Below are 12,856 nucleotides of genomic sequence, written 5' to 3' on the forward strand. Positions count from 1 at the left end.
AAATTGAAACACATCCAAAAATTGTAAATATATGTAAAATTGAAAAATGAAAATTGTGTAAAATCGAAAAATTCAAAAATCGGATACCTTTAAAAACGGAAAATTTTAAAATAATTAAACCGAAATATTAACAACTTGAAAAATTTAAATTGAAATTTTTAACAATTTAAAAATTAAAAACAAAAATAATAACATTGCAAAATTATTAAAGTGAAAAATCGAACAATTTAAAAATGAAAAGTCGAACAATTGAAAATCAAAAAGTGAAAAAACTGATTATTAAAAAGTCGGAGAATTCAGAATTTGCAAACATAAAATTGAAACATTAAAAAATTGTAAAACCAAGAAACTAAAATCTCTTATAATTTTAAAATTGAAAAATCCGACAATACTAAAATAGAAAAATTACCAAATTGAAAAATCTAAAAATTGCAAATTCATAAAATTGAAAAAGCAAAAAATTGGAAAATTGGAAATCGAAATTTTGCAATACTTCATAAAAATCAAAAATTAGAAAACAATGAAATTCGGATAATTGAAAAAGAATAAATTTGAAAATTGAGAAAATGAAAAAGTTTAAATACGAAGAATAATAAAATTGGAAATGGAGAAATTGATTAATTAAAACCCAAATATTAATTGAGACACGTCCAAAAATTGTAAATACGTAAAACTGAAAGATCAAAACTCGGATGCCTTTAAAAACAATTGAAAAACAAAATCAGTTTTATTTTAACAAGTACAAGGCCCGCCCACCCTCCCTCTATTTTTGAGAGGGTGTATTATTCGCCAAAATCAGGCTTACCATAGCAAGTACTAGCCCCACCCACCCGCCCTTTAGTTTAATATTACGTGTATTTAAAATGAAAATTAGAACAATTGTAAATTAAAAATTGAAGAAACGAAAAATTAAGAAAAATTTCACATTGAACAAAGAAAAATGATACCAGATTACTGAAAAACAGAAAAACTGAAAAAATTAAGGAAATAAAAAAAATTAAAATCAAAACTCTAGTTGCGAAGAAACAAAAAAAAAATAAAAATTGTAAATTAAACAACTGTAAATCGAAAATTTGAAGAAATGAAAAAATGAAAAATCGCCAAAAATTCAAGACACGTAAAACTGAAAAATCAAAATTTAAAAATTAGGTAACAAAACTGAAACATTGAAAAGTTGGATAATCGAAAGAATAAAGAAAATAAGGCTCCACTTTGTAAATTTTCCCTGCACGAATTAGCGTTTATTAAAGCGAATTATCAATTTGTTTCGGCGACGACGAGTTGATTAAAACAATTTCAAACCAATATTTCGAATATTTCAGGCCAAATAGGCGAGACATACCTTACCTATATTTGCGCATATAAATCCGCCCTTTGGTTATTATTAGTTCGATAGTTAGGAGATTACCTCATGTTCATAATTTTATTATCTTAATTAATTTCGACACAAATAAACTGGTACTAAATTTTTATTTCAATGATTTTATTTCAAATCACATTTAAACCAAAAGTACTTATTTCACATGGTTGGTTTCTACAATAAAGCTGAACTTATATGTATGTCATGGTGAACTTTTGATCTACACGTAACAAGTTAAGAACGGAACAAAAGATATAATTATGCATAAGAAATTGCTAACTAATATCAATATATTTCCAGATTTTTTGACTTTTCCCAGGTGTTGGTTTCCAGGGTTGGACTGATGACGCAAGCTATTGTTCAGAAGAATGTAAAATATGTTTACCTGATTCTGCAATAGCGAAATGGATTTTTGCATACAACATTTAATAACAAATTTACAAGAATTAAATATGTCAAAATTTAACACTGCAAGTGTGACAACAGCACGAGCGACCTTTGTTTGCTCCTGATAATAACAATTATATTTACTACAACTTTTATGAAAGATAACAACACCGTGTCTGGTTTTTTCTAATCTAATAATACACACTGACATGGTAAACATTTAGTACGAAAAATAAAAATTAGTCATTAATTTAGCCAGAGTTGGCAATTTATTAGACGTACGTCGTCATGAATTCATTTTTCAGTAATTAAACGCCATTACTTTAATTCGTTATTACCGTTTAACATCGGTACAACAATTATGCAAATGGCGGCCATAAAATAACAGTTTTATTAACAAGGAAACAAAGCTCGGTCGTAAAATCAGCCACAAAAACGTTGCAATTTTCTTTTCATTTTCAAGGCAACATTAATTCCACTTAAATCCACCTTCCAGCCCCAATTTTTAATAAAGTCGTATCATGCGCATTAAAATGCAATTGGATGCGCCTGATGGTTCTTAATTATGGGTGTGTCTTATCAGAGGCGTCACGTCCGAAGGTCAAGAGGGACAGCCCCCCCTCGTCCCGCTCAATAAAATTTATTTTTCCCATTTGAGCGTCAACGCACTTCCTGCACTTCATTTCCTCCGTCTCCCCTACTTAATAAAATAATTAAGCGCGTAATTATTGTTAAGTTGTAATTGAGCCGTCACTGGAATTTGTGACTCTAGTGTGTGGCGTCTCGAAAGTGCGAGTTTTCTGTGTTTATGTTTGATAACACGTAATATAAAATCAATTCCAATTTAGATGCAGCGTCTCCTTGAACTATTTTTTGTGACAGGAGGTAGTGCGGCGGCGCGTTCATAGATGGCGTCTGCGTAAAGAATATCTGCGCTCGGCCGACCGTTCGAAGCGCCAAAGTTCAAATGAATCGAAAGTAGTTTCCTGTAGCGCTACCATAACGCAATCAATACATTGGGGTCAGCAAATATTTTCGAGGTATAAATAAAGTGTCGAAATGCGTTTACGCTCGCTAGTTAACCAAATCGCAACGTAGTGATAGTCGCAGTGATCGAACCCGGTTCCAGTGCTCGTTTTAGTGAAGTCCTCGGCGTGGAAGTGAGCTCTCGCAATTTAAATGGTTCATTTAAATAAGCATGAAAATGGCGGAAAAGTCCGTAATGCTGACGTTTCAAAATAATTGTGAGGCTATTAATAGCAACTGTGTCGAGGTTGGGAGCGAAGCCGACGAAAAAAATACCAATAATGACATAACAGAGATAGCAACAAATACAAGTAAGCCGGAAGACGAACCAACGGGGATGATCGGAGCAACGCAAGAGGACGCTGTCGAAAAATTTTTAGCGGGAGAAAGCAAAAACGACTTCAGCGACGACCTGCTGCTGGAGAACATCGAGACGGAGAACGAGGGAATCGACTTCAAGAGCGACAATGTCATCATGGACTGCCCCGACCTGGAGAAGAACGAGTTCTTCGAAGGGGTGGAGGAGGACGACGACGACAAGCTGGACATGTCGCCGGGAAACTCCATGGAGGAGACGGAAAACTCCGAAAGGTGAGTGATGCCGAAAGTGACGGCATGCGAAAAATATGTGCATGCAGCGCGGACGAAATGACGAACTTACGAAGCATCCGACTGCACTCGGTGCCATCTGGCAATTTCTTTAATAGTTCGTAGTGGAGACAATCAGTTGCGAAGGCCGGATGAACATTTCCTTGCTAATGGCCATGAACCAACATTCTGCGTTGTACATGCACTAGTACTTTATTTGCCGGGTTTGGATGCTTTTCGTGCCTTGTTTGGTAATCTGGGGGGGTTCTATTTTTAAATAATATCATTACCATCAAACAATGTTATCGAGTACTGAAATGGGTTGTTGCGGCCTTCTAACTTTAATCGAAATATGACCTTCGGCCACTTGGTTAATTAGGTACTTGTATGACTAGGGATTTATTATCTTACATGGGTGGATTTGGCCTCGCCGAGTATGTACACAGAAAATAAGGGTGTTTGTTTTTCGTGTTGCAATGCTAGTTTGTGTTTGGTGTGTTAATACAAGCAACTAGTTTTCGTTGTTGCATGAATATTTACAAGTTGATTCCATTCTAGGGAAAAATTGTTTGACTCCTAGGAATTGAAAAAATAGGTCTTCCGTTTCCGTCTGTTTGTCTGTCGTCTGTGTTGTTTGTTGTAAGGTATTATAAAACCTAATAGAGACAAATTACAGACAGCTGGGTGTTTATCCAGACGTCAGTCGACTAACCCTGTAATTAAATCTAATAGTTAATTTCTCCGCCTTCATGGAATGTGATACTGCATCCCACAAATAAGGAAAAACTTTGAAAAATTAAGGCGGTTGCTGCGCTAGTTTACATTATTTCGTAAGTGTTGTTTAATCATGTCGAAAGAACAGTTAAATAAAGTCTGTGTAATACCAGAATTTTTTTATTTAGTGTCAATTTTAGACAAATATTTTGGTCAGTTTATCCTCGCTTTTGACGTTTATTTATGATAACGTCTATACATTGAAGCAAATATAGACAATACCAGTGACAGTCTAAGAAATTAAATGGCAGCTTATAAATGAGTTTGACACCCTATATATTGAATTGAAGAATAAAAAAAGTGAAAATTGATTAATTAAAAACTGGATAATTGAGAAATCCAAAAAAAAAAAATATCTATAAAACTGAAAAATTGCATAAACATAAAATTGGAAAATAGAAAAATGAAAAAATTTGAAAATTGAATAATGGAAAAAATGAAAAAGTTTAAAGACGAAGAATTATAAAATTGGAAATTGAGAAATTGAAAAATTGATTAATTAAAACCTAAACCAAAATAAAAAAAGCGTAAGTTGAAAAATTGAGAAATCGGATACCTTGAAGAAGGAAAAATTGTAAAATAATTAAATCGAAAACTTGAAAAGTAAAATCGAAATTTTTAACAATTAAAAAAAAATAAGTAAAACATCATTTTACAATTTTGTTAACTGTATAAATATAAAACTGCAAAATAAAAAAAATTCAAAATAACAAAACCGAAAAATCGTATAATTTTAAAGTTGAAAAATCAGGCAATAGAAAAACAGAAAAATTACAAAGTTGGAAAATTATGGAATCGAAAAATCAAAAACTGGGAAAATTGTAAAACCAAATTTTGAAACATTAAAATTCAAAAAATTAGAAAATCTAAACAATGAAATCAATCAAAAACTGAATAACTGAAAAATCGAAAAAGTTTAAAAACAATTAATTATAAAATTGGAAATGGAGAAATTGATTAATTAAAACCCAAATAATAATTAAAACATCAAAAATTGTAAAAATGTAAAATTGAAAACCCAAAAAAGTGTAAAGTTGAAAAATTGAAAAGTCGGATACCTTGAAAAACGAAAAATTGTAAAATAATTAACCCGAAAAATAAAAAACTTAAAAAATTAAAATTGAAATTTTTCACAATTGAAAATCAAAATAATTGAAAAATTGCAAAATTATTAAAGTGAAAAATCGAACAATTCAAAATTGAAAAATCAAGAAATTGAAAAATCTTATTGAAAATTGGAAAACTGATTCATTAAAAAGTTGGACAATCGAGAAATCGAAAAACTGCACAAATATGTACTAAAATCTAAAATTAGAAAATTGATACAATAAAATTCGGATAATTGAAAAATCCAAAAAATAGAATAATCGAAAAAACGAAAAAGTTTAAAAACGATGAACTATAAAATTGGAAATTGGGAAATTGATCAATTAAAACACAAAAAATAATTGAGACACATCCAAAGATTGTGAATATGTAAGTATGTAAAATCAAAATTTTGAAATATTAAAAATTAAAAAATCGAAACAACTAAATTCGGATACATAATTGAAAAATGAAAAATTGAATAATTGAAAGAAAGAAAAAATTTAAAAACTATAAAATTAGAAATTCAGAAATTGATTAATTAAAACCCAAATAATAATTGAAATATCCAAAACTTGTAAGAATGTAAAATTGAAAACTCAAAAAATTGTAAAGTTGAAAAATTCAGAAATCGGATACCATGAAAAACGAAAAATTGAGAAATCTGGTACCTCGAAAAACGAAAAATTGTAAAATAATTAAACAGAGAAATCAAAAACTTGAAAAACTGAAATTGAAATTTTTCACAATTAAAAATAAAAAAATTGAAAAATTACAAAATCTAAAAATTGCAAAATTATGAAATTGGAAAATCAAAAACTTGGAAATTTGGAAATCGAAATTTTGCAACATTTAAAATCAAAAATGACAAAATCGATATAATGAAGTTCGGATAAGTAAAAAATCAAAAATTGAATAATTGAAGAAACGAAAAAGTTTTAAAACGAAGAACTATAAAATTGAAAATTCAGAAATTGATTAATTAAAACCCAAATAATAATTGAAACATCCAAAAATTGTAAAAATGTAAAATTGACAACTCCAAAAATTGTAAAGTTGAAAAATTCAGAAATCTGATACCTTGAAAGACGAAAAATTGTAAAATAATTAAACGGAAAAATCAGAAACTTGAAAAATTAAAATTGAAATTTTTCACAATTAAAAATAAAAAAAATTGAAAAATTGCAAAATTACTAAAGTGAAAAATCAAACAATTTAAAATTGAAAAATCGAACAATTCAAAATTGAAAAATCAAAAATTCAAAAACTGATTCATTAAAAAATTGGACAATTGAGAAATCGAAAAACTGTACAAATATAAAACTGAAAAGTCAAAAAAACTGAAAAATCACAAAACTGAAATATCGCATAATTTTAAAATTGAAAAAACAGACAACAGTAAAATACCGTAGAAAAATTACAAAAATGAAAAATCGAAAATTGTGAAATTGATAAATCAAAAACTTCGAAATTTGGAAATCGAAATTTTGAAATATGTAGTAAAAATCGAAATAATAATATTCAGATAATTGAAAAATCAAAAAAGTTTAAAATAGAAAAATTTAAAAATCGGATATTTTTAAAAAGGAAAAACTGAATAATTCCAAAATTATTAAAGTGAAAAAACGAATAATTCAAAAATGAAAATTCAAAAAATTGAAGAATTAAGAAAGTTATTGAAAAATCGAAAATTGAAAAAAAATGATTGATTAAAAGTTGGACAATCGAGAAATTCAAAAACTGTACTGTAAAAGACTGAAAGATAAAAAAGTTATATATAATTTTAACATTGAAAAATCAGACAATGGTAAAATAGGAAAATTACAAAATTGAAAAATAAAAAAAGTTGCTACATTATGAAGTTGAAAAATGAAAAACTTGGAAATTTGGAAATCGAAATTTTGAAATACTAAAAATCAAAAATTAGAAAATCAAAACAATGAAATCAGATAATTGAAAAAACAAAAATTAAAAAAACTTAAAGACGAAGAACTAAATGTATAAAATTGATAATTGAGAAATTGATTAATTAAAACCCAAATAATAATTGAGGCATATCAAAATATTGCAAATACTTATGTAAAACTGAAAAATCAAAACAGTGTAAAATCGAAAAATTCAAAAATCGGACACCTTGAAAAACGAAAAAATGTAACATAATTAAACCGAATAATCAAAAACATAAAATATTAATATTGAAATTTTTTACAATTAAAAATAAAAAAAATTGAAAATTGCAAAATTACTAAAGTAAAATCACGAAAACTTGAAAAATCAAGAAATTGAGAAATCTGGTTATTTAAAAATCAAAAACTGAAAAACTAATTCATTAAAAAGTTGGACAATTGAGAAATCGAAAAATTGTACAAATATAAAACAGAAAAAAACAAAAAATTGTAAAATTATGAAAGTGAAAAATCAAAAATTGAAAATTGAAAAGACGAAAAAGTTTAAAAACAGAATTGGAAATGGAGAAATTGATTAATTAAAAACCAAATAGTAATTGAAACACATCAAAAAATTGTAAATATGTAAAATTGAAAAATCAGAAAATAGTTAAATAAGGAAATTACAAAATTGAAAAATCGAAAAATAGCAATATTAAGAAATTGAATAATCAAAACTTGGAAAATTGGACATCGAAATTTTGAAATACTAAAATTCAAAAATAAGAAAATCGAAACAATGAAATTCGGATAATTGCAAAATCAAAAATTGAAAATTGAAAAAAAGAAAAAGTTGAAAAACAGAATTGGAGAAATTGCTTAATTAAAACCGAAATAATAATTGAAACACATCAAAAAATTGTAAATATGTATGTAAAATTGAAAAATCAAAATAGTGTAAAATCGAAAAATTCAAAAATTGGAAAAACGAAAAATTGTAAAATTAATTAAGCCGAAAAATCAAAAACTTGAAAAATGAAAATTGAAAATTTTACACAATTTAAAAATAAAAAAAATGAAAAATTGCAAAATTATTAAAATGAAAAGTCGAACAATTCAAAAATGAAAAATCGAACAATTCAAAATCAAAAAGTGAAAGACAATAGTAAAATAGAAAAATTACAAAATTGAAAATTTGAAATCGAAATTTTGAAATACTTACTAAAAATCAAAAATTAGAAAATCGAAACAATGAAATTCGGATAATTGAAAAATAAAAAATTTGGAAATTGAAAAAACGAAAAATTATAAAATTGGAAATGGAGAAATTGATTAAATAAAATCCAAATAATAATTGAGACATCCAAAAATTGTAAATATGTAAGATTGAAAAATCAAAAGTCGGATACATTTAAAAACTGATTCATCAAAAAGTTGGGCAATTGAGAAATCGAAAAATTGCAAAATTACAAAATTGAAGTAGTACTAGTCAAGATAAGACTGATTTTGGCAAATAATATACCCCCTGAGAAACTAAGGGGTGGGTGGGCGGGGCTAATACTTGCTAAGATAAAACTGATTTTGGCAAATGACATACGCTTTAAGAAAATAAAGGACGGGTGGGCGGGGCTAGTAGTCGAAAAGATAAGAGACTGAACAATATCAACAGTAGTAGTCACTAGAATGAATTTTAAAATTGAAAAATCAGGCAATAGTAAAATAGAAAAATTAGAAAATTGAAAAACGAAAAATTCTAAAGTAATGAAACCGAAAAATTAAAAGCTTGTAAAATTATTAAACTGACAATTGAGAAATTGAAAAACTGTTGTACTGTACAAATATAAAACTGCAAAATTATGAAAAATGGAAAACTGGATACCTTTAAAAGCGAAAAATTGTAAAATAATTAAAGTGAAAAATAAAAAATCTGAAGTTTAAAATTGAAATTTGAACATTTAGAAATCAAAAAATCGAAAATTTGTAAAATAACAAAATTGACAATTTGGATAATTATAAAATCGAAAAATTATGGTCTAATACCTTCGGAGATTATCTATCTAATAAAAATCCGGACAGACGGCAGATAGACAGACAGACGGATGGAAACGGAGACCCATTTTTTTGTCGACTAAACATAAAAGTAGCCAGTCGTTCCAAAAATTCAAAAAATGTAAAATAAAGCAGCAGTTCGTTTTTTCCATGATCACTGAAAATAAATTTACCGATTGAGAAACAAATAGACATTATTCATTTAAATATTACTTGTATTACAAATGTACCGTTTCTCGAGCACTTCCATATCCAGAACCCTCTCAACCGTACACAGCATGACTCCTACAAACTTGCTCATGAGCTTCCCACGTACCAGCATATTCATAGTCTACGAGCTAATTATAAAAATACCACAAATGATTTATTTAGACCAAAGTACCACCAATCCAGAATCAAATTTCGACTAGAATGAGGTTATAAAATCATCATTCGTTCGAGAGTGACTTCTGTTGACCGCTGGTCTTTGTGGCAGCCCCGATAACAAACTTAACACTCATTTAATGTGTCACCTGGACGTAAATTAGATCGTAAACAGGGTTTGTGTGTGATTTTAACGACTCTTTTAGAGTGTGCTTTTCGTAGATAAGTACCGATTCGGGCACGTGTGCTACTTGCAACAATGCGATTGTATTGGTTATAAATAAATGCATTTTTTTTTAAATTGATGTGGAGGCTATGGAGATCGCTTTATTAAAATTATGGCCTGGAAGAGCCGAAGGAGTCGATAATTTGCATGGCAGTGACTTTAATGGCGTACTTATGCTGATGCGAACTACATCCTCAGCGAATTTGATCATTTTTATCCTAAAAACCAAGAGCAAAAAGCCATTCGTGCTCGAGAACTAAAGACTACGTCGATTATCGAACATTACTGTTTTCTCTTTTGGATCGTTTACTTCAGGATAATTTATTTTAGGTCGGATAGGAAGCAGTTTTTTCAGGAGGGTAAGAAAAGGGCGCTTTTTTCAATGGCCGGGTTCAAGACTGCCGAAGTTTGAAGTTTTAGTTGTTGCGAATTATTTTAATTAAAAAAATTATAGCAAATGAAGCTTCTAATTTATTACGCGAGTTTACTACTTTTCGTAAATTTATTTGTTTTTTTTCTTTTTTTGTGTCTGAGTTGTTAATTTATAATCACTTCGTGTAAGTAAACCTTGTGAGATAGATGTTTGTTTATAATAACTAACATTGAATGATTTTTTTATCGTATTATTATGTGACCGAACATGCATTTGTTGTTTATAGTCGTAAAGTTCAATGTCGGATAGTCAGTAGCGTACAGTTGACCTTTTGTCGTGATGTCATGAAAAGTGAAACAATTTTTTTACATTAATTACTTGTTTTCGAATTTCAGTATTTTCCACCACAACCGACACTGTTTCATCCTTGTTATGAACAAGATATAAAAGTCAAATTTAAATTTAAGTTTCTAGGTTGTTTTTGTGTCATGATTTTTTTTATGTGGTAACTAGCTACCATTCAGTCTCTCTTTCGGCGGAAGTGGAAGTGACAATTTATTTATTATTAGATACGTGAAAAATTCCAATATTGGAGTGGAAATATTAACTAGAGTTTCCGCTTTGTCGATTAATGAAAAAGGAAACTCATCCTTTAATTCGTACGACTGGAAGTTATTAATGAAATCGTGACGACACCAGTTCAAGCAGTATTGATTAGCGGAAAGTGAGTCTAATACCAGCTGTTTGTACAATGTCGTGCTAAATTTTTTATTTTTTCAGTCAAAATCTAAACCGTGCTTAGGTCAAAATTTCTCAAAAATAATTTTACGATTTTAATATAACTCAAGAACTCATCATTTTTGAAAAATGGAAACGACAAAATCGTAAGAAAAATATCAAAAAGATAGCTATATAGAATTAGGTTGAAGTCGAAATTAAATTAAAGGTCAAAATTTTTGAAAAACACAGTTTATTGCGTTGGTCAAAACTTCTCAAAAATAAAAATGTAATAATTTTCAATCCTACAGAAAAGTGCTGATCTTGTCAGATGGAAACGTCAAAATAAAAAAAAGTCATTTATTACAACCATGTTGAAGTCTAGCTGAATATACAGCGTGTTTTAAAAAAAATAAATTTTTACAATTTTCAAATATGGATGTTTCTCGTTAGTGGGATATAAGAGAAATGTTTGGGTAGTGATTTATTATCATTTTCGTCACAAACATTATGATATACAGGTGTTTACTAAATGTGCCGCAAAAATCTAGAAAATTATTCCTTGGGTTATTTTAAGATTTTTGTTCGTGGATGATTTTCTGAGAGACGTTTTGTTTCAAAAATACAGGGCGATAAAACTGTTTCGAAACAAAAACAATGCATAAAGATCGAAACTATAAAAGTGCTGAAAATTACTACCAATTAATCTTTTCAAAAATATCAGGATTTTCCTTATTGTATTAAAAAAAATCTGGAAATAATCTAATGAATAATCCCCTGAAAAAGTGAAGAACCGAAAAAAAGAAACAAAAATTGAAAAATCGAAAATTTTAGATTTAAAAAATCGAAAAATCGAACAATCAAAGCATTGAAAATTGTCGAAAAAGTCAAAAATTTAAACATCAAAAGATCGAAAAATTGAAACATCGAAATTGAAAAATTCCCAAAATTGGAAATCGAAGTCATAAATACTAAAAATTGAAAAATTGAGAAACCGAAAATCGTAATACGAAAAGTCGAAAAATCGTAAGATCGATCAAGCACTCGAACCATCAAGAAATCGGAATACTGAAAAATCTAGCAAGAATGAAAATTTTCCAAAACTGAAATATTGAAAAATTGAAAACTCGAGAAATCGAAAATGGAAAAGTCCAAAAATTGTAAAAATCGGAAAACCAAGATATCGACAAATTGAAATTGAAAAATTAAAAAATCGAAAAATTGAATCAGAAAATTGAAAAATTCCAAAAAAAAAATGTCGAGAAAGTGAAAAATTCTCAAGATTGAAAATCGAAAAATCAAATAATAAAAATTGAAAAGTTTGAAGAACCGAAAAATCGAAATACCAAAAGTCGACAAACCCTAAAATAGAACACACGAAACATCAAAAAATCCAGAAATTGGAAAATCCAGAGATTGAAAAATTTCCAAATTTGAAATGTTGAAAAATTGAAAATTCGAAAAATGGGAATATCAAAAAATTTAAAATTTGGTTAATCGAAAAATCAAACAAGCCCAAAGTCCAAAAGCTGAAAAATCGAAAAATGTAGGTGAATTTAACAAAATCGAAAAACTGAATAATCGGAAAATTGAAAAATTCCAAAAAAATGTCGAGAAAGTGAAAAATCAAAACTTAGAAAAATCGAAAAATTAAAACATTGGAAAATGCAGAAATTGCAAAATTCTCAGGATTGAAAATCGAAAAATCATTAATATTAAAAATTGAAAAGTTTGAAGAACGGAAAAATCGTAATACGAAAAGTTGAAAAACCGTTAAATCGAACACACGAAACATCAAAAAATCTCGAAATTGGAAAATCCAGAGATTGAAAAATTTCCAAATTTGCAATGTTGAAAAATTGAAAATTCGAAAAATGGGAATATCAAAAAATTTAAAATTTGGTAAATCGAAAAATCAAACAAGCCCAAATTCCAAAAGTTGAAAAATCGAAAAATGTAGGTAAATTTGACAAAATCGAAAAACTGAAGAATCGGAAAATTGAAAAATCCACAAAAAATGA

At 28.2% G+C, this 12,856-nt stretch overlaps 1 protein-coding gene across 1 annotated transcript in view; it reads left to right on the forward strand.

The window, feature by feature from the left end:
- The first annotated feature begins 2,411 nt into the window (after window positions 1-2,411).
- LOC135139559 (uncharacterized) overlaps window positions 2,412-12,856 on the forward strand; it is a 79,398-nt gene continuing 68,953 nt past the window's right edge. The window contains exon 1 of the mRNA XM_064069849.1: window positions 2,412-3,364. Within this exon, the coding sequence (XP_063925919.1) occupies window positions 2,946-3,364 (419 nt within the window). The 5' untranslated portion in view covers window positions 2,412-2,945. The remainder of the gene's footprint in view (window positions 3,365-12,856) is intronic.

The sequence above is a fragment of the Zophobas morio genome, unplaced genomic scaffold, assembly GCF_036711695.1.
Source record: "Zophobas morio isolate AGI-343-1 ecotype UQ-CSIRO unplaced genomic scaffold, CSIRO_AGI_Zmor_V1 ptg000031l, whole genome shotgun sequence".
In the NCBI taxonomy this organism is placed as follows: Eukaryota; Metazoa; Arthropoda; class Insecta; order Coleoptera; family Tenebrionidae; genus Zophobas; species Zophobas morio.